Here is a 23,811-nt window from a genome sequence, read left to right as displayed (position 1 = left end):
ATACTGAAAGTTGAAAGGATATTGCACCAAACTGAGAGCTATGGCTATGGTTACTTTAAGGGATTAAGGCAGGAGGGATGAGGTCCAGAGAGGGGAACCTTCACTGCAGGGTTCTGTATACAGGAGTGATGTGACATGATCTGTATTTTAAGAGGGTCACTCCAGCTACTATGATTTCAATATACTATAGGGGGGCCAGTGAGGCAGCTGCAGCAATACTCTAGGCAAGTTATCCAAGCTACATAAAACTGCAGACCCCATTTAGGTAATATGAGTTACTGGGTTTCATGCCTCCATATAACTGTGTGTGCTTGCATTCCGTTGCTCCTCTGGCAAACTTACACACATTATTGGAGCTTTGTGTGGAAATGTGGGCTTTGGAATCAGACAGGCCTGTATTCAAACTCTAGCTCTACCATTTGCTGACTGTATAACTCTGGACAAGTTAGTTAACCTCTCTAATCCTCAATTTTCTCAGCCATAATATACACCTCTCACACAGGGTTAGTTTGAAGATTAAATGGGCAGGTAGCATGTATAGTTCATTTACCAGTTTCTAGCAAAGTACCTGGCACACAACAGATGGCCAATATGTATTTATTTGATGAATATGCACAGAGCCTCGCATATATAGCCAGGCAATCAAAACTTTGCCATTGTTACTGTGGAAAAAAATTGATCACTCTCTTCTCTATGACTTTATAAGAGCTTTTACTGTGGTTATATTATACTATACATTTATAATATTATAAGTATTATAAATTACTATACTAGCTAGGTTTGTGAAACTACTGAAGAGGATGGATGCATTTTTCTCTTACATCATTCTATTTGTTATCTATGCTTTTAACATCCAAAGAAAAGATGAGGCGCTTACTTATGCGATAAATGATTACTTTTCTTTTTTAATACAAATTGGGAAACTTCTCTGGAGTTATGTTTCAGAATAAATGAACCATTTTTGGGGTAAAAACACAAAGCTATAAAACAAAAGCCAGTGAGAAAAGCTGATGGCTCATCAAATTGCATAAATTAGTGCAAATTAATTAGCAATAACTTATTAGAATCCTGTCGATGCCTGTTTGTGTTGAGAGTTATTAAAAGCTCAACATAACTTTTAGTGGTTGATCTGGACATTTACTAAATCGTCTTACTGCTACTAAGGAACTTATTAGTAAAATGATTATTGACAGTTTTTCTGAAACCTCAGCACAACAGAAAGCTTTTAGTTTTTTAAATTATCTTCTTTATAGAGAGATTCATTTTATGTATACTTTTTATGCCATTGAATTTTATTAATATGTATGTGTATTGGCATTCAAAACAAACAAACAAAAAATACATACAATCCAACAGAACAAACAGTAGATGAAGAAGGCAGGGAAGAAAATAACAGAATTTGTTATAAAAAGATGAAGCTAGGAGTAAGGTTATTACACACAATTGAATATGATAGGACATGCAGGGTTGTTAGTGTGGGTAGTAAGATTTGCTTTGAATTTTATAGCGGGTAAAATAAAGTGTGAAGCATGGTCAGTCACAATCTTTACAGCCAATGCAGGTCAAAAACAAACCAGCTGCTCAAGAGGGACAACTTTTCTTGGCAATGAGGCTAAAGAAAAATATCACCCATCAATCTGCATACAGGTGATACTGTGTAGCGGACTAAAACGTCTTCAACAATATAAAGAGAACTTTTGAGGGGCATGATGTAATTCCTAGAAAGCAGGCTATGCTGGAAAATGACTGAAAGGACAAAGATGAGTCAAGTAGAAGACAAGACCACATGCTGGGAGTGGGAGCGAGATGGGACAAGAAATGTGAGAGTTTGAGAAGAAGGGAAAAGATTTAGAAAAGCCATTTTTTAAATGTCACAGGTTTTACTAAGAGATGAAGTTACAGCCTAGATAAAATCATGTGGCATAAAAATGTCTCAGACCCAATTAACCTTATTTCACTTTATTCTGCAGTAAAAACATGAGGATCCAAGTTTAGGGCTAGAAATTGGTTAAAGTCAAGGGGTGATGAACATCCCCTGTAGGATTATTAGAAAAAGTAAAATAATAATAATAATGATGATATAGATGATATAAAAGTCAGGATGGGAAGATTCTAGAATAATAAGTAACCTAAAGTCAGGACACTTCATAATTCTTTTTTTTTTTTTTTTTTTGGACGGAGTCTGGCTCTGTCGCCCAGGCTGGAGTGCAGTGGCCGGATCTCAGCTCACTGCAAGCTCCGCCTCCCGGGTTTACGCCATTCTCCTGCCTCAGCCTCCTGAGTAGCTGGGACTACAGGCGCCCGCCACCTCGCCCAGCTAGTTTTTTGTATTTTTTTTAGTAGAGACGGGGTTTCACCGTGTTAGCCAGTATGGTCTCGATCTCCTGACCTCGTGATCCACCCGTCTCGGCCTCCCAAAGTGCTGGGATTACAGGCGTGAGCCACCGCGCCCGGCACCATAATTCTTACATTACTTGCATACATCTATAGTCAAAAAATTATTAATGAAATCGATACTAAAGAGGGTAGTTTTGAGATGACTGATTATGATCATGTGGCTTATGTAGGATAAGAAGTCAAGTGAAGTCATGAAGGGCTTATGGATTCTAAATTAACAGCAATCAAATTTGTAGTGTCTCAGGGAATATACAGAGAAATAAACGAACAGAAGGTAAAGAGGGTGAGGTCAAAGATACCAGGTTTCAATTTCTAGATCACTGAAGTTGACAAGTTCCAATGGATGTTCCTAATTATATTTTTCAAGTTGAAATGACAATATGCAGATTTTACATTAAACTCCAAGATCTTAAACATTTGTCTACCGGTAAAATTTATATTTGGAAAATCAACATTTTCCAGGAAAACTGGATTTCTTTTCAACACTGCAGTGAGCATGTTGTGCTACTGAAACACTTGCTCAAACACGCTTTAAATGCTTTATAAATAAGTAACGGAAAATAATTTCGTTTTGCCATATCCTGTAGTTTCTTTTACTGGCTTACCCCACACATTCCTGGAAGGTTTGTCATTTAAAATTGCTTTTGTCTTCTTTCTTAATTGTTGTGTTTTCTGATGACAAAAACACAACATGCTGTTGTTTTAAAAATGAAAACCAAAAACATCAAATCCTAAACATTACAGAAATGTACAATTATGTCTCCTCTAATTCCATCCCCTACAACCACTGTTTAGGTTTTAGTACATATTATGAAAGATTTACTTATAGCCTAATATTTTTCTGAAGAAGCTTGACAAGTAGTCTTAGAAAAGTCAGAGAGAAAAATGAAGGGGAAAAAATGGAAAAGTGAGGGTACCTGAAATAAACTGAGCATCACTGATGTGCCACGTACCAGCTAGTTGCTCCATATTGACTGTTTCATTTTAGCTGCCCAGCAACTCAGAAATTTTTTTTTTCAATTTTAAAAGGCACACAATGTCAATTTACTGGGTTTGATAATGTACCATAGTTGTATAATATCCACTTTGCAGAATTTGGATGATGGATACACAGGACTTCTCTGTACTATAATACTTTTATAACTTTTTGTGGGACTCTAATTATTTCAAAACAAAAAGTTCAAATAAAAACAGAGATACAGAGAGAGATTAAATAACCTGCTTTAAGTTCGCACTGCTGGGGAATGAAAGTTAAGCACAAATTTATGAGATGGAAATAGTTGCTTAGTGAATAACTAAAATTAATCCCTTCAACATAGATTCATTCAGAATCATATAAGCACCTGCAATATAAAGATGAATAAGATATAGTCATTGTTTTAAAGGAACTCCAAGTCTAGTGGGTTCTGTTATCTACTATAGAGACTCAATATTATATAGACTTGACTAAAATATTAAATGACACAGATCAAATACAGGCCAGATCCTGGTATGTTTTAAGGCATATGCTTTTATAATTTTCTAGATTATAAATTAGCATATTTAATTTTTCTAATCTAAGGGTAGATAATTAACAAGGTTAGAATTCAGAATTCAGAATTCATCAGTGTCAGTAGCAACAGGTTGCACATCTATGCACATACATACATAATTACATAGTATAATTTTAATATCTAAATTGACTTTTCTTTTTTTTTGAGACAAGAGTTTCACTCTTGTTGCCCAGGGTGGAGTGCAATGGTGTGATCCTGGCTCACTGCAACCTCCGACTCCCGGTTCAAGCAATTCTCCTGCCTCAGCCTCCCAAGTAGCTGGGATTACAGGCATGCGCCACCACGCACAGCTAATTTTGTATTTTTAGTAGAGATCGGGTTTCTCCATGTTGGTCAGGCTGGGACTTTCTATGAAAAATTTTTTCTCCTGCGGGTAAACATGCTCACATGTGTTTACATTATTTTTGGATTTTCAATTGATACACACTATTTTGAGTTATGACAACAATGCAATTTATAATGGTATTTTCCACCATCCTTTTCCAATAGGAAAGGAACACAAAACCTGGAAGTTTAGCACATGAATTTAGAGCAGCTCTTCCTGCCCTAAAACATCTTAGCATTCTAAGAAAACTAATGAACCCAGAAAATCCTCCTCTCAGAAGCAGGATTCAGGGAACTGCAAATCTTTCTCATGCACGTAGGAATACTAAGTGCCAAATGACATGCCCAAAGACATACAGTTAATCAGAGGAAAACTGAAGAAGTTTCCTCTTTTCCACTATACTGTAATCCTAGGCCTCATTGCAGGTGCTCAGTGGAGGATTACAGCTTTCATTTGTTTATACTCTTTATAAAGAGTACAGTGTGCACATTTACACAGAGCAAGGTTATATTAATCTCATGTAATTCTTCTGAAGCCTCAAGAAGCTTTTGGAATTCTCTGTTCTCAGAGTTTATAATAAACAAAGAATAAATTCTTCATGAGATAGGGCTAAAAACCCCAAAGAAGCATAAATGAACCAGAAAAAAAAGCAAGAACATGGATAAGCTAAATATTGTAACTAGTAGATGAAAAACTTCTTTGAAGAAAACAGCATCATGCATGTAAAATTCCCAAATCCTTTTAAGCAGTAAACCAAATACCACTTGCGATTAGAACCAGTCTTAAAGGTAGGCAGCTAACTTATGCTGGAAAATCTGCAGGACCGCTTTCTAATAATTTTGAGTGGTGACGACAGTCTTGAGCTGTAGGGGAACAGGGAGTCGGTTGGGCTTCTTCAGTGCTCTGGGGGGAGCATTTACTTAGTACTGTGTCACAAAACAGACCTACTCAATTAATTGTAAACATAGCTAACTGCACCTCTTTAGGGTGGAAAACTATGTTATCTAGTCTGAAATCTCCATGAATCAAATTCTCTTCGTTGTCATTATCCGGCAAGTTCTTCATTAGCCAGTCCGATAACTGTTGCATGGCAGGGATATCCTGATGAGCTGCAGCTTGATATTGCTTTGTCCAGGTTGATACCTAAAGACATATAAATAAGAAAAATGGTAAAGCTGAAAGTGGAATGTAGGATCTAGCAATTCTAAAATTAAAACAAAATTCAAATGCTGTTTTACTCCTAAATACTTAAGACCCATACTGGTGATACTCATGTCAGCCTAAAACACTCAAATCAGCCTAAACCTTAAACATTTAAGTCTCTTTTCCATATAGTTCCATTTTACTTACCTAGCTTTTTATCAGGAGAAAAATACTGGCCTAGGGATCAAGAGATATGGTTCTAGTCTTTATTCAGCAACTACTTTGTAGAAGAAAAAAGAAAGAATGCATATAAACACACACAAACACACATGCACACATACCCACTCTCTCTCTCTCACACACACACACACAAACACAAATATATAGACCTAGATAATTTCTGGAAAGGGTCACAAGAAATAAGTAACCCCTGAAAAAGGGAATATGGGGACTAGAAGAAAAAAAGAAGACATTTACTTTTTTTTTGAGACAGAGTCTCACTCTGTTGCCTAGGCTGGAGTGCAGTGACTCACTGCAACCTCCACCTCCCAGGTTCAAGCAATTCTCCTGCCTCAGCCTCCTGAGTAGCTGGGATTACAGGTGCACGCCACCATGCCTGGCTAATTCTTGTATTTTTACTAGAGACGGAGTTTCACCATGTTGGTCAGGCTGGCCTCGAACTCCCGACTTCGTGATCCGCCTGCCTTGGCCTCCTGAAGTCCTGGGATTACAAGCTTCAGCCACTGCACCCGGTCTACTTTTCATTTTAATACTCTTTCTTATTATCCAGAGAATTTTCTAAATATATGACAGGTATGATCAGTGTAAAGATCTTCTATTGTTCTTAGAATTGAATACAAACAAATCAACTTACTCGTAAAGTCCTCCAACAAGTGGGACAATCTTGTTTATTTGTTTTTTTAATCTCCACTTCCCAAGGCATCTTTGCTCAATTTAGTGCAATAGAGCAAAGATCTTTACTTGGTCTTATCCAGTCATATCGACCTGGGTTTAAATTATAGCTAAGCCACTTACTTGTGTATTACTTGATTGATGCAAACCTCCCTTTCTTCATCTGCAAAATGGGAGTAGTAATACCTATATCTTAGGGTTGTTGTAAAGATCAAAAAAGAGAGGTCAACAACTCACTCTGCCATGTAGGATCTAGCATATAGTGAGTACTCTCTAAACTTTAGTTCCCTTTTCTCTTTCCTTAGCCCCCACAAAATGATATGCTTATAAAGGAGAGCAGCCCCATATATATCTAATACTGCTTTCCTTTAATTTAAAATAATCCCCATCACTCTAAATTTTATCTTTCCTTAAATATTCATTATAAGATATCTCTCCCAGGAAGCTTTCTCTATATAAGCAAGGGCAACCCAACTTCTACCCTTTGAATGGCATAGCTCTCATGATGAGTATCAAACAATTTACTACTAGATTTTACACTCTTTTACACCAGTTTCAGGTTTCATGTATGACATGCATGCACAGGTCTCTCAAAAATGACCACAAGTTCCTATGGGGAAGAACCTATTGTTCTTGGTATTTAACACAATACTCAGCAGGTATTAAACACACAGTCAAGCTTAATAAACGTCTGCTAGTCCAACTTAGGAAGATAAAACTGTAGGCCGGGCACGGTGGTTCATGCCTGTAATCCCAGCTCTTTGGGAGGCTGAGGCGGGCGGATCATGATGTCAGGAGATCGAGACCATCCTGGCTAACACGTTGAAACCCCATGTCTACTAAAAATACAAAAAGTTAGCAGGGCGTGGTGGCGGGCGCCTGTAGTCCCAGCTACTCGGGAGGCTGAGGCAGGAGAATGGCATGAACCTGGGAGGTGGAACTTGCAGTGAGCAGAGATTGTACCACTGCACTCCAGCCTGGCCAACAGAGCAAGACTCTGTCTCAAAAATAAATAAATAAAAATAATAAGAAGAAAAATTGTATAGTTAAAAGTATTGGAAAATTAAGTGAAGAGTCTAAAACAGAAGATTTTGTGGAACAAAACCTAATATAAAAACATAAGATAATTTTATACTAAAAAATAGTCATTCTAAAGGACAATGTTAAAAGTCATAGCCAAGCTTCAGAAAAGTATACAATAATAAGTTTTTTTGTTGACTAACAAGGTATATTATTTACAAGAACTTGAAAAAATAGCTATTAATGTGGATGTATTACCTGTCTTTTGCAGTACCCAGCACCTACACCATATCCTTCCAGCTGCAATGACTGTATATTCAAGGAATGTAACTGAGCCAATGTTTCTACCATGGCCACATATATGGCTGAACGTTCTGCTGGGCTAACTCCAGGAACTGTTAAATCACGAAAGATTCGACCCTATGGAAGTGATTACAACAGATTATTTAAATGTGTGCAATCAATACTTTGTAGAAAAACATTCATTTGTGAAACATATTTAACATTAGAGTATACATGCCAAAGGGAAAATAGAAGGATATGCCAAGATGAATGTAAACATCAAAACTACTCTCAACTATTTTACAGAAAAAATTTAAAACACATTTTGAATTTATTGTTCTCAATGGCTTGACCTATGTGGAGTCTTGTTTTCCCTGCTACCTTATGGACAATTTGGTTATTGCCATTACAGATAGCTCTTTACTGACACCTAGAGGAACATTTAAGGATAAGTACGTCAATACCCCTTAATTACTAAATTTGTTTCTTGTCTATTCCATCCCTCCCTTTGTAAGTGCTCAAATTTGAACAAAATTGTAAGTCTTTGCAAAGCAATCTAATTACCTAAAATGTTAAATAACAAACTATATCATTTATTAAGTATCATAATAAAACATCTTAATTAACTTCATAATTAAAAGTAAAAGCAACAACAAAATAAGATTAAGTGTTAATTTACCTGCATATGTTCCATTATGTAAAATTCTGTTCCAATGACAGAAGTATCACTGCAGTACAGTATAGGCTTGGGAACAGGGAATCCAGCTGAAAACAAGGCTTTCTGCACTTTAAATTCTCTATCAATCTAAATAGGATGATAAATCATTAAAAATCAGAGAAACTGATTTCATTGTAATTAAATTTAATAACTACTCATCAGCTAACCTTAAGGCTAGAAAACAACGTAAAACAGTATCAACAAATACTCCAGAGGATAATAGTAATAACTTCCCTAATGGTAGTCTTGGTGTAAGCATTATGATTATAAATTAGACCACTACTAAAAAATGTAATTTAATTAGGATAAGAAGATGAGCACCTGCATGAGACTTAACCCTGGCTCTGATAATGTGAAGGCAATAGTTAATGTTCACAATATTTCACATATTTTATCATAAAATATCCCTTTTTCCTCAGCAGTTCCCTGGCTGGCTGCTCACTCTTTCATGTCTTCCAAGGAAGCTCAAGTAAGTCTCTATTCTAGCACTCTGCCACAGTCAGCTACAAAGAGCTGGGGGTGAGAGGTGAGTGGTGGTGGAAGGAAAAGTACCCACCCTTTCTGGAGAGCAAGGGAGGCATGTGTTTCCAGGGCAGGGGCATGGGGATCTTTCCTGGCACTCATGACTGCTGTGGAGCTCAAGATAACTACCAGGAAAGTAGGCAGCTAGAAGCAAACTGGAGCCCAAATAAGATAGTGCGGAAAAAATGGCTTCCTTAATTAGGACAGATGCACAGGCTATCACTCAGGACCCAAGGGCAGAGCTGTTGATGCAAGCCAAGTAACGATGGCTCATCTACATGTAGTCACCTGGCCCCAGACTCAGGCAATGGTGACTGACCATTCTAAGGAGGGGGAACTATGTAGCTCATTTTGACATCAGGAAGTAAAGCAGGAGCTGCGGCAATAAATGGAACAGGAAAGTAATGAAACCCATGTCCAGGGTGAGAGCAGCCAGTGGTACCAAGGGCTGTGAAAAGAAGTATTAACCACTCAGGTGTTGGGAAATGAGGGGGAGGAGGTAAAGGGGAAAGGGCAAAAGGGTTAGAGAAGCAAAAAGTGGATCACAGAGCAGGAGTATTGCTTTTTTCAATGCAGAGTTGAGAAAACTGAAGGGAGTTGAAACAGAGCACTCCAGATCCTTGGGAGCTGCACTAGGGCTGAGAGCATTATGCCCTGTTCTGATGTGTTCAGGTGGGATGCCATCAAGAAAAGAGACAAATAAAGCTGTTTATTGGGGCATGTGTGGGGATTATCCTTCAGCCATACTATATTGATATTTAATAAAAGTTACCCAACTTTTTTTTTTATCTTAAGCATCCAACTTACTTCATGTTTCTGGGAATATGATATGGGACCAAGAAAGTCCCATAGAATCTACATTTTCTATTACTGTGGTATTAAGCCTACCCCACAATTGTCCTTCCCCAGTGAGCTAGGCCTGGGAAGCACCTGCTGTACATGATTACAGTCATACCCTAAATATGCACAGTGCTTTTAATGTTCTCCAGTGCTTTGATTTCTGTCCTGTCCCCTCTTGTTCTCTGAAAATCCACAGATAATACCTGTTTTCTGAAGACAGAAAAAGCTAGTTTTTAACAAAAATCTTTTATAATTCTCACTAATATTTAGAGAGTACTATAAAATACTTATTCAAATCTTTCTTTTTATCACCAAAAGATTAGAGGATTGTCATAGCAAATATAATAATTCTGAGTAGCTACTATTACATATAATAAATATATAATAAAACAAAACATCTATAGATGAGTAGCACTGAAAATATTCATTGGTTGATTTTACTTCTAGCCAACAGTGTAGAGGAAAATCAAATACACAAAAGAACTGGGTGTTGTTCAAGATTAATAGCCTAAAGATAGACTTACATTTCAACCTCAAATCATTTTTTAAAACAAAAAAAGATATAATTCAATGGAAATTTTCATTAGAAATAAAATACATTTTATGTTATTTGGCAATCATAAGATACCTTTTAAAAGTAAATTGGCTTTGTGTGTATTAAAAGCATTTATTTGTCACCAAAGAATTTATCATTACATTTGTATACTATACCTTATGTGCTTTAGGCAGAAGTGAACCTGGTGGTTTTTTCCTGAGCACATATGTTTGAAAGCCCTTCTGGAGACAAAAGGTTGGATTGGACTGTCCTGATCTACATAAAAGTAAAAAAAAAAAAAAAAAAAGGTCAATTACAAAGATATGTTTTCCTTCATCCCCAAATCCTACTGAAATGTCAGAAGAAACAAATGAAAATAAATTTGTCTCAATGCTGGAAAATCAAGAGGGGTGTTATCAGCAGCTCACAACATGAATTTCTAGTTTAAAGCAGATGGCAACATACTGGCAGCTGGAGAATCTGTGACTCACACAGGTAGAAGAGAGGACCCCACTTCCTGACTGCAAATCCTAAGTTTTATCAGGAGTACCTGTAGAACAATCTAAGTAAACCTGTAGAACAATGACTGATCTAAGTAAATAAAGAATCTGAGGAGAGATTGTAAGTTATCAGTCAGAAAATGAATTAAAAGATGCAGGAGCAGTTGGCTTAATGCCCCCTCATCTGCCTTTAGAGAGATAACCCTCATAAGTGTCAACAAGGTTAGCGTGTGAGTTCAGCTCTCTACAATGGTAGTTCTGAGAAGTGAGGTCCCACAGTGAGCATCTGGCCCAGGGAAGTGCAGTGCTGGCCCAACTGACTCACAGACACCAGGGCATTGACTTTCCCTGCCAGATGAGCAGAAATTCTCACCTAGACTAAGGATAGACACTTCCGCTACCAAAACTATTCAGTCTATTCCTTCACTTATAATATGGGCATTTAAGAATCACCCAACTTTGGAAGAATCCAACTATATAAAGGAGAGATCCTAAATTAAATAAACAGAAGAATCAATCCTTAAAGTAACAGGTAATAGGAGAAAGTAGAAAAAATAATCTTTGAAGCTTCTTCCCAGGACTCCAGTCTCCATCAGGAAAAAACAAGCATGATCCTAGATTGAGTGTGGCAGCAGCCCCAGTGTCTATGTCTTCTATAAATCAGACCCATCCTCCCTGGCAATCATATCAAGGACCACTGGTTTTGGTACCATCTAATCCTGTGTGAGTGCCTTTTTAACCATATGAAGGTGGAGATAATCACCAGTGGTCAGGAAATAGGACCACCACAGGCTAGGCTGTCTTTATTGATACAGAACAACATATCTTTGATGTTGCAAACAATCAATTGCAACGAATCTTTTTTTTTTTTTTTGAGACGGAGTCTCGCTCTGTCGCCCAGTCTGGAGTGCAGTGGCACGATCTCAGCTCACTGCAAGCTCTGCCTCCCAGGTTCTCGCCATTCTCCTGCCTCAGCCTCCCGAGGAGCTGGGACTACAGGTGCCCACCACCGCCCAGCTAATGTTTTGTATTTTTAGTAGAGATGGGGTTTCACCATGGTCTGGATCTCCTGACCTCGTGAACCGCCCGCCTCAGCCTCCCAAAGTGCTGGGATTACAGGCGTGAGCCACTGCGCCCAGCCACAGCAAATCTTACAAACACATTTTTTTTAAATGCCAAATATCTGATTGGATGCATTTTTGATGCAGTTCTCTAGTCTTATATAAAGCGCTAGTCTTTCATGATAGTAAATGACCCAAATGAAATACAAAGAAAAAACTAAAAGCTTCTTGTTGAAGATAGAGTGACCCAGCAAGTCTGCTTCTACATATATATCCAAGAGAACTGAACACATAAAATTAACACAAAAACTTGTACATGAATGTTCACAGCAGTGCAATTCACAACAGCCAAAAATTAGAAACAGTTCAAATGTCCATCTGCAGACAAAAGGATAAACAAAATGTGGTATATCTATACAATGGACTATTTGGTAATACAAACAAATAAAATGCTGATTCACTTTATTCCTTTGGAATAAACGTGGATGAATCTTGAAAATATTATGTTGAGTGAAAGAAGCTAGTCACAAAAGACTACATATTATGTGATTCCATGTCTATGAAATGTCCAGAATAGGTAAATCCATAGTGACAGAAAGTAGATTAGTAGCAGCCAGGGATAGGGGGAGGAAAAAACTGGGAAGTATGAAGTTTCTTTGGGGGTGATGGAAATGTTCTAGAACTAGATAGTGGTGATGATTGTTCAACATTGTGAATATATGGAAAACAACTGACTTACACACTTAAAAACGGTTAAATTTTTAAATGTTATGTTATATGAATTTCTCAAAAACAAACCAAAACAAAAATTTCTCTTTTGAGGAAGTATCTAAAATGGTTATAACAAAGACAAAAAAAAAAATTGCAGAAGCCCATTTGCATCAGAGGATCATTGTCAACACTGTCAATACAGTACTCGCTAAATTTAACCACTCCAAGCATCAGGCCTCCAAATAGCCTGGAATCACTGATGGTCTCAATATAAGAATCATCATTGAGCCAATAGTTGTAACTATTGATTAGTTCTTGGACAAGATATTTGGTGCTGAGAGAAATGTGTTGATCCATAACCTAAGAGATGGTACTTTTGATGTGTCCAACCTCCATTAACAAATAGAAAATCTTTGCATGTAAGTGTGCAGCCATGGACACTTACTTGGTTAGAGAAGACTTTAAACAATCTCACAAGACCCTACTAAGCCATCCATAGCATTGGTTCCCTTAGGAGCGTAAAGGGACAGGAAAAACAGGATGTTGTCATGGCGGCATCAGATGAGTTTCTTCAGCAGACTTCTTGCAGCAGTCCAGGGTTTACTCCATGCCCCCATTCCCCCTCGGTGACAGCTCAGGTGAGAGGGAATGAGATCAGGAAATGGGTGAGTATGGGTACCACCTTGATTTAGAAGTCTTACTCTATTTAGGCTGCTAGTCTATTCAGGCTGCTATTATGAAATACCATAGACTGGGTAGCTTATAAACAACAGAAATTTATTTCTCACATTTTTGGAGCCTGGGGAGTCAAAAATCAAGGCGCCAGCAGATTCAGTGTCTGGTGAGGACCTGCTTTCTTATAGATGGCACGTTCTTGCTCTTTCCTCACATGGTGGAAGGGGCAAGGCAGTTCTTTGGGGTCTCTTTTATAACACTAATCCCATTCTTGAGGCCACTGTACTCATGATCTAATCATCTCCCAAAGACTCCCCACCTCTTAATATCATTACCTTGGGAGTAAGGATTTCAACATATGAATTTTTGAGGGACACAAACATTTAGATCATAGTACAGCCTCATGCCCTACATAAGCCACTATCTGTAGTAGCAGTCTTTTGGCACCAGCTTCCAGGGCCCTAGCAAAAGACATGACTAGTTGAAATAATTCTCTACACTTAGGAAAGCCCAAAGCTATGCCTTTCCACCAGATACTTAAACAGTTCATTTACAGACTTTCCAGTTCAGATGCAGTTTACTAATTAGATGTTATTTTTACCGTAAGCAATGTTGCCTGGAAACACATCTGATATGCCACCTTTACCAAGTTTTCAGAATTACAGAGCTAGAAAATTAGATAAATTTATCCACAGAGCAGGAGAAAGGTTTTCTAACCCTTTATTTATGTCACGGTTAACAAGTCTCAGACTCATGGCATCCTCCTAGACGGTGCATCTACCTGCATCTCTAAGCTTTAGAAACTCAGAAATTCCTATGGGAATTTTTTAACAGAAAGGAACGAAAAAAGAAAAGCACAGGCCCTCATAAGGGAATCCATTATGTTTGTGGATATCTAAGAAGCCATCTAATCCCTTGTGCAGAGATTTGAAAATATTCAGGATTTGCTGCTTTTTAATTTTACTCCTATTCCTTTGGTGGAAATCATGACTGGTGGAATCATGACTATTCTGATCAAGTGCATTTAATAAAACCACTAAGCAGACTCAGACCTTCACCAACTATCTACTCTGACAACCAGTTTGGTTTGCTCATTAAGGTTTAAGAAATTGAGTTAGCAATGATGAAGGATAACAACCATCCTGGCAAATTTGAACTCACAAGCATTCCTCCTGAACCTTTTGGATTTCCACAAATTTAAAAAACTTTTTATATTGATGGCAACAGCATCTCAAATGTGTTTGCTGTTGATAAGAGATCAGGAAAAAAGAAGATTAAAAGACAAATGACCCAGTGTTTGCCCATGGAAACATGGAGTATATGGTCCAAGAGGCATAAAAGTACAAAGCTGGAAAACAAGAAACAAACAGACAGAGTTTCTCTTAAGAAGTTGCTCAGATCCTATGTATTCAATAGGCCACAGTGAAAAATGAGAGATGGCAAAGCAGAATCAAAGATAAAGTCAAACAGAAGACTCCTGACAAGTGCAATGGAGTCATCAATGACGGGTCAAGAATCTCATTACTGATAAGGAAGAATTTAACATCAGCCAAAAGAGCTGGAGAGTGTCCAAACACTTATCACACTGTACCAGAGCTAGCACCATGCTAGGTGCTTTGCTAGGGACTTCCCCAGTGGTTACCCTCCTCTAGAGGTGCATCTTCTGGAACCATGACTACAGAAACAGACTAAGCCAACCAAAACTCAACATGAAGTTTGAACATGAACACACAGTCATGAAATCTGAAGGACTCTGATTTGTAGGGAGTCAGTTTAGTGACAGTTTTTTTTTTTTTAATCATACTTGAGCTGCTATTTCATATATTATTAGACATTTTTGAATACCTGAATATACACAGGGTAAGGACATACAGTTGCACTTCATCCACATGATAAACAGAATTCATGATAGAGGACAAAGGTTTTTAAAATTGGCATCATTAAAAAGAAAGAAAGAAAGAAAGAAAAACAGTGAGTCCAGACTACTTAACTTAGTGTACGACTGTCCCTTCCCAGCCCCAATACATACCTACCACTTCCCATTTCCTATCACTGACAGCACTGCTGCCTTGAGACCACCAGAACTGGTTTCACTGTGCTCTTTACCCCTCTTTATATCATCAATACCAGAAGTCCCAAATTCCCGTTTATACTTGTTTACTGAATTATGATTCCCATAAGACTCTGCACATTCCCTATTTTCTCTCACATCTTCTCCACCCCCTCAACTCCTCATATCCTTCCACTGTGCCCCTGGAACTCACAGTCTTTCACAATTCCATACAGCTTCAATATCTTCTCTGAATAGACCCTTTACCTCCTTGCTCTAACTAAAACCCGAATATTTCATGAGAATCCTGTTTCCTTTGTAGGCTTCTTAAGTGGTAGATGTTTTTCCCACATCAGTCTTCTGGTAAGCCTGGATGGAGTCTATATCCTTCCTGAAACTTGCTGCCACTTCCAGACTCCTTGCTCTCCCTCCTGTGTAAATTCTTCCCTCAGCTTTGAATCTCAGGCCATGAGACTCTGTCACCCTTTACCCCTTTTTCTTGCAGTCACCTACTAACTCTCAGATCATTTTCCCCTCATTTCTTAAGGACTTTGGCATATTCACTACTACTCTAATTCACACTACTCCTGTCTTCATTCCTGATTTCAAAATCTACACAGATGTCCCTTTTAACATTTAGGTCAATAAGTTCCTTGAATTTTTCTCCACCAGTGATATTTTCCTTGACACTATCTCAGCCAGTAATTCTGAGTTACACCCTACATTTTAGCAGTATCAACAGTAAAAGCACTGAATAATCCTAGTTTCTAAACATTTCTACCTCTGACCTCCTGCCTTTCCACTCACTCCTGCTAGTACCTCAAGTCCAACAATCCTTCAATCAATCCTAGACCTACCATCTACTTGATCATACTGTCATTCACCTCATATCCCCCGACCATGTCCTTTGCCCAAGACTGTGGGAGCCCACCTCTTGCATCACTGTGACCTGGATGTGAACATGGAGTCAAGAGATAGCATTTTGAAACTTTAAGACTGTCCCATTGGATTTTCGACTTGCATCGGGCCTGTAGCCCCTTTTGTTTCGGACAATTTCTCTGATTTGGAACAGGTGTATTTACCTAATGCCTGTACCCCCATTGTATCTAGGAAGTAACTAACTTGCTTTTGATTTTACAGGCTCATAGGCAGAAGGGTCTTGCCTGGTCTCAGATGAGACTTTGGACTGTGGACTTTTGAGTTAATGCTGAAATAAGACTTTGGGGGACTATCAGAAGGCGTGATTCATTTTAAAATACAAGCACATGAGGTTTGGGAGGGGTCGGGGTGGAATGATATGGTTTGGTTGTGGACCCACCCAAATCTTATCTTGAATTGTAGCTCCCATAATTCCCAATTCCCATGTGTTGTGGGAGAGACCTGGAAGGACGTAATTGAATAATGGGGGTGGGTCTTTCCTGTGCTGTTCTCATGATGGTGAACAAGTCTCATGAAATCTGATGGTTTTATAAAGGAGAGTTCCCCTGTACACACTCTCTCTTGCCTGACTCCATGTAAGACATCCCTTTGCTCTTCGTCTTCTGCCATGATTGTGAGGACTCCCCAGTCATGTAAAACTGTGAGTCCATTAAACCTCTTTCCTTTATAAATTATCCAGGCTTGGGTATGTCTTTATTAGCAACATAAGAACAGACTAATACAATCTTTCTTAACTAGGTTAAATTTGATAGTAAATTATATAACCACTACCTTGAATACACCTTCAGTACACTTCACTTGCCCTTTCCTCACTTCATGGTGTTTGCTTGGCAAAACTCCCATCCATGTTAAATCCATTTTTTTTTTTTTGCTTACACTGATATAACTGGCCATAGCTGAAGAAAGACACATACAGTCATAATTACTGTTTTAGGTTAGGTTCCCAATGAACAGATCATGAGAAAAAAAATTATATACAAATGACTTATTAAGGAAATGTTTGGGGAACTAATAAGACATTTGGGGAAGCAGGTCAAGAAAGGGGAGAAAGACAAGCAAGGGTGTGGTCTAAGACAAAGTCCCTTAGAGGGTAGTTTCAGCCTGATCTCACCAGTGTGTGGGTAAGGGTAAAGATAATGGGAGAACTCTGCCGTGTCAAAGTTCAAAACATGTCTCTGAAGCAAGGATAATGAAGATTTCATACTTCTGAATCACTAGTGGTTAAGGTCCATCTCAGGTACTACAACAGTAAGAGCAAAGTGTGCTCCAGCAGCCTGAGGGCAGTTTGCAAAAAAAAGAGCCATGTTCATTGGAAGCAAAAACCAACAAAGGCAAGACATGTACAGCAATACTAAGAAGGGATCCAAGAAGATCTGGACAAAGCATTAATAATATCTACTGAAATATCTATTCTTGCTTCAAATTCATGACCTCAGCAAACCTCAAAATGAACCACATCTGGCAATCATATTTCCTTAGTTCATTCATTCTCCCATTCTCTTGGATGGCTGTTTCATAATTCTCTCTCCTCAAACCTCAAACACTTTCTTCTCCATCTTCATTCTCAGCTAATTAATTACATAGTTTCCTATTTCAATGAGCAAATAGGAGCAATCAGATGAGAACTTCCACAAGCTTACACTACTGTATCTACTGCATACAATAATCTGTACCCATATATTCTGTCTTCCCTCCAGAGTCTGCAGAAGGATGTGCACATTTCTAAGTGCAGCCCCTTCTCTTGCATATTAGATTCCTGCCTTCTTAAGGACTTCTTTCCAGGCCTCTCTCCTACACAAAATTTTCTCTTCTAGATTATTGTCATCAGCATACAAATATGATGTTATTTTTTAAAAAGCTTTGTCTTGACCTCACTTCCCCCTCTACTTAAAACATTCCTATTTCCTTTTGTAGAAAAACTCCTCAGGAGTTTACACGTCCTCCTATCTTCTTAAACCCATTTCAATCAAGCTTTCATTTTCTTCTTTCCATTAATACTACTTTCTCAAGATCACTAATACAAACCATGGTTTTCCCCACCTCTTTGGCCACTTCTTCTCAGACTCCTTTGTAGGTTTCTCTTAATCTGCCAACTTCTTAATATTGGGGTGCCTTGGACTCAGTCTCCAAACCTCCTCTCTATGTGAACTATTTTCTAAGACCTTCGATCTCATGTCTTTAAATATCTTCTTTTTGTCAATGACTCCCAAATTTATATGTCTAGTCCAGATCGCTGCCCCAACCTCAAGATATAACCAACTGCTTACTATACATATCTACTTGGATGTCCAAAAGGCACCTTGAAACTCAACACTCCAAAACTGAGTTCCTCAAATTCCCCCCAAATCTGCTTTCCTACAGTCATCTATATTTCAGTTCATAATAACCCTATACTTTAAGTTACCAAGGAAGAAATGAAATAATCTTCGTCTCTTTCTTTCCTAGCCCACATCTAATCAGTTAGTAAATCCTTCAAAATACAGTTATGCATTGCTTAATGACAGGGATATGTTCTGGAAAGTATGTTAAGTGATTTTTGTCACGTATAAACATCCTAGAGTGCACTTACACAAACCTAGTATAGCCTACTATGTTTGGTATAGCCTACTATGCACTGATACATAATTATAATTATGTTTTGTGATCCTAAATGTCTCAAAATTGAGTCACTTATGACAGGTGACTCAGCTTACAGTGAAATCACTGACCCCTCAGAGTAGTAAGCATATGGACTGAGGTGATAAGATAGCATCTGCTGTGGCCAGGCACCCCGACACCTGACAAGAAAGTGAAGCTAAAAGTCAGCTGAAGATAATGGCCATGGACACTTCTGTGGGGAGCTGTAAAAGCCTCAGAGAAACCAAAAACATGGCTGAGATGCCTGCAGAATCTCTGCCCATGAGAACTCTGAGGCCTCCTTTCCTTTGGCTGTGGTAAGCCCTCTGGGAAAAGAGCAGCTACCCATCACCCGGGTCAGTGGGCATTCTGAGGAAAACCAAACCTGGTTTTCTCAGTCAGTGTGCTGGTCTCCCAAGCTACTTGCTGTGTTTCCCCTCTCTATTACTGCCTATGTGTGTTGGATAGAGTTACAGGATTGATGTGTGGAAGCCACACAATAAACCGTGAATTCTTATGCATTTAATTGGTCCTGATTCATTGTGAAACTTCTCGGCTGGTTGGAGTTAGCATAAGTAGGCTGATTCGAACCCAACAGGACACACCTGAGCTCTATGGTACAGCCTGCTGCTCCTAGGTTATAACCTGTGCAGCGTGTGACTGTACTGAATACTGCAGGCAATTAATTGTAACACAATGATAAGCATTTGTGTATCTAAACATATTTAAACATAGAAAAGGTACAGTAAAAACATAGTATTATAATCTAATGGGACCACTGCCATACATGCAGTCCGTCATTGACCAAAACGTCATTATGCAGCATGTGACTGTATACTTACACTATGACCACTTCTCACCTATTCTACACTACCACTCTGGTCCATGCCACTAATATCTCCCTGCTGGAACACTGTAATACATTGGTGTCCTTGCTTCTGCCCTTGGCCCCTTCAGTCAACACTCTACACAAGAAGCAGATATTCTGGTTTTTGTTTTTGTTTTTTAAAAGACAGATTACTTCCTTCTCTGCTCCAGCCTGTTTTAAGTCTCTCCCCATCTCAATTCAAAGTAAAAGCCGAAGTCTCTACATTGCCTGACAGGGTCCCTGTTGCCCTTGCTTACACTACTTCAGGCATTTGGGTTGTTGTTTCCTCAACACACTAGGCACACACCCCTTTCAGGGCCTTTGCATTAGCAGTCCCCTCTGTCTGGAACCACTTTTCCTGGATATTTACATGGCTCACATTTTCATTCCTCTTCAAGTCTTTGCTGAATGCCATGTGCTCAAGGAAGCCTTCCTGCCCCACACCGAAATATTCCCTATTATTTTTTCCTCCATATTACACATCAACTTCTACATTGTGAAGTTCAGAAGTTGATTTTCCTGCCTGTTTTCTACAAATACAATGGAAGTTCCAGGGAGGCAAGATTATTATTATATCCTCAGTGGTTGAGACAGTGCCAGATACATATTAGGCACTCAGCTGCAAATCACAAGTTTTGTTGTATCAAGCCATATAATGCTTTCATTATTGATTAGTTCTAAATATTTTATATTTCCAATAGGATTTAATTTTTGCAAATTTTAAAAGTAAATCTTGCAGATAAAAAGAGTATTTACAAAATTGGTAAGGCATGAGGAATAGTAATGCCACAAACACCACTTTCATTACCCAGAGAAAATTACTGTCTTTGAAACCCTGTATGTCCCTCCCCTTGAATAACTAGTGTTTTGAATTTTATATTTATCATTCCCTTGAAGTTTATCTCTGTACACAATATACTGTTCATTTCTTCATGTTTTTTATTCTGTGTTATGTATAGCTGTAGCTGAATCATTTTCACTATTGTATGATACTCCATTATGTGAATACACTGCAATTTATTCATCCATTCTCTATCTATAGACATTGTGTTGTTTCCTGGATTTTTGCTATTACAAACAGTACAATGAACATCTTTGTAGATTGTCCCCTTATACTCTAGTACAGGAAAAGTCTCAGGAGTATACATCTATGAGTAGAACTGCTAGTTCATAGGGCATGTGTATCTTCCCAACTTCATTTTTTACAAGATCATGTCAAGTTGTTTTTCAATAGTAGCTATACTAATTCACACCCCTATATGAGTCCCTGTTGCCCCATATTCTGACCAATGCTTGATATTGTTAGTTTTTTTTTTTTTTTTTTGAGATGGAGTCTGCCTCTGTCTCACCCAGGCTGGAGTGCAGTCGTGCAATCTCAGCTCACTAAAGCTTCTGCCTCCTGGGTTCAAGCAATTCTCCTGCCTCAGCCTCTCAAGTAGCTGGGATTACAGGTGCCCATCACCACATCCAGCTAATTTCATATTTTTAGTAGAGATGGGGTTTCACCATGTTGGCCAGGCTGGTCTCGAACTCCTGACCTCAGGTGATCCACCCGCTTCGGCCTCCCAAAGTGCTGGGATTACAGGCATGAGCCACTGTGCCCGGCCTATTGTCAAATTTTTTAAAAGAAGTCAATCTGGTGGTGTGAAATGGTTTCTCATTGTGCTGTTTTTTTCTTAATTTGCATTTCCCTTATTACTACAGTATAATGAAGTTGGGCACCTTCAAGTTTTCACCTATTTTTCTGGTGAGCTATTATAGTTATATTTTGAATATTTTAACCATTATATGCAATGAAAATATTTTCTTTTGTCTTTTCACTTTAAGAAGTCTTTTAATGAACATTTATCATTTCCTTTGTGGTTTCTGCTTTTGTCTTTAAAAATTTTTCTTCTCTAAGTCATAAAAATAACTTACACATCTTCTAAACATTTATAGTTTTGCCTTTAACATTCAATTCTTTTATCTACCTGGAACTGTGTGAGATAAAGAGTCTTAATTTCTATTTCTTCATACAGATAACAATTATTCCAGTATAACTTCTTGAAAAGTTCTTCCCTCCCCCCCACTGACTCTCAGTGCCAACACTGTCACATATCAAACTTCTATAAATATGTGGGTCTTTCTGTCAACTGTCTATTCTATTTCATTGGTTTGTCTATCTCTGTGCTAATATCATACCATCTTAATTCAAATTTTCCACCCTGTGGTTCTTTAAAAATGTTTCTTCTATCCTTAGCCCTTCACTCTTACACATAAAATTTAGGAGCACTTTTTCAAATTTGAGAAAAAAATTAGGATTTTGATTGTCATTGCTTTGAATCAATAGATTGATTGGAAGAAAAAAGTTTGCAATACTGAATATTCCTATTCAACAACACGACATCTCTCATTTTTTAAAATTCTTTTTAAGGTCCTAATAAAAGTTTTATCATTTCTCTACAAAGGTATTGCACATCTTTTATTTAGGTAATTTATATTTTTGATGCTCTTATAAGTTTTTGAAAATTACATTTTAACTGTTGCTAAAGTAGAGAAATGCAGTTGATTTCTGTACACTGAACTTTGACAGTTTTCTACTGTCTGTGTAGATTATTGGCTCTTTAATCCATGAATCAATTAATTTATAAACATGTATTTGTTAGCTGTCTTCTGTTAAATTTTTGGCATTTAAATAAACACATTTTCTTTCTTTCTCTTTTTTTTTTTTTTTAAGTCTCACTGTGCCACCCAGGCTGGAGTGTGGTGGTGCAATCTCAGCTCACTGCAACCTCCCTCTCCTGGTTCAAGAGAATCTCCTGTCTCAGCCTCCCAAGTAGCTGGGACTACAGGCACATGCCATCAAGCCCGGCTAATTTTTGTATCTTTAGTAGAGATGGGGGTTTCACCATGTTGGCCAGGCTGGTCTTGAACTCCTGACCGCAAGTGATTCACGTGCCTCAGCCTCCCAAAGTGCTGGGATTACAGGTGTGAGCCACTGCACCTGGCCAAAACACATATTTTCAAAATATAAAGATCGATTCTTTTGAATTTCGGAGACTTCCTTCATGGCCTATGTGTTTTCAATTTTTATAAACTTTTTCACGTGTCCTAGAAATGAATGCGTGTTCTCTGTGGGATCCAGAGTTCCGTATATATTTATTAAACCAAGCTTATACAACATTTCCAGAAGCAATTTTTATACCAAACTAATTTCATTTTTTAAACACGATTATGGTTTAACATTCAGCTTGGTTCAGAATTAAGTCTCTTTCAGTTATGTACCTCTTCAACACCCCTACAATATGAACGTTACTATCTCCTATTTGCCAAAGCAGGACTAGATGCTCAAAGGGCAACTTGTCCAAACTCCACAGCAATTGAAATAGTTGAAATTTGAACTTTGATCTGTTGTAGTTTGTCACAACACAAGGCTTCTGGCCCAGAAATCTCAGCTATTCTTTATTCCACCTTTTCCTTCATCCTCCAATATCTACTGGGACATGGGACCTTTTGATTCTACACCCTAAAATGTTCCCTGATCAATCTCATTTATTACTATTTTCATTTTCACCAAAATCAGTAGTCAAAGAATATAAATGCCAGTGATAAAATACCACTAGCATACTGTGTTGTTGCAATTTTTACGCCCTTTCACCTATATTACGGTACATTAATAAGACTAATTAAAATAGGTATTACAACTTAGGAAACCGGTTCTCAGAATGTTTATGTAACATATTTAAACTCCCAGACAGCAAGTGACAGATCCAGTTTTCTGAATGATAGGACTCTTTCTATAGCCCTGTATTAGTAACGATGTTATTTTTAGAATAAAGTTTTAAGAATGTATCATCTATTGTAAAACATCAGACTAAAGCCAGATTCCCGGTAGGGAACGGTATTCTCAGGATCCTCTCACCCAGTTGCATTACCTCACTTCAAAAAACCTGAGGCCCAAAGTGGTGCTGTGACCTCCTAAGTGGAAAAGCTAGTACTCGAATTCGGATCCTCCATCTGGTGTCATTAACTCAGCCTCCCGGAATAAGGCCAATCAAACGGAATTACACCAGCTTCTCAGAAAAAGATCTAATGGTTGTATTACAAAAGAAGGCATCTATTTCTCAGAATTTCTAGCCTTAATTGCCTTGGTGAATCCTCGAGG

General features: G+C 38.1%; 1 protein-coding gene across 1 annotated transcript in view; it reads right to left on the bottom strand.

The window, feature by feature from the left end:
* The window catches only part of ACAD11 (acyl-CoA dehydrogenase family, member 11), a 92,729-nt gene that overhangs the window by 68,168 nt on the left and 750 nt on the right, over positions 1-23,811 (bottom strand). The window contains exons 2-5 of the mRNA XM_011958210.1: positions 10,424-10,523; positions 8,312-8,437; positions 7,609-7,770; positions 5,254-5,418 (exon numbers count right to left, since the gene is read on the bottom strand). Of these exons, the coding sequence (XP_011813600.1) occupies positions 5,254-5,418; positions 7,609-7,770; positions 8,312-8,437; positions 10,424-10,523 (553 nt within the window). The remainder of the gene's footprint in view (positions 1-5,253; positions 5,419-7,608; positions 7,771-8,311; positions 8,438-10,423; positions 10,524-23,811) is intronic.

Source organism: Colobus angolensis, unplaced genomic scaffold (assembly GCF_000951035.1).
Source record: "Colobus angolensis palliatus isolate OR3802 unplaced genomic scaffold, Cang.pa_1.0 Scaffold46, whole genome shotgun sequence".
NCBI classification, from domain to species: Eukaryota; Metazoa; Chordata; class Mammalia; order Primates; family Cercopithecidae; genus Colobus; species Colobus angolensis.
The sequence above is the reverse complement of the archived record's forward strand: the minus strand, read 5'-3'. Positions and strand labels throughout refer to the sequence as shown.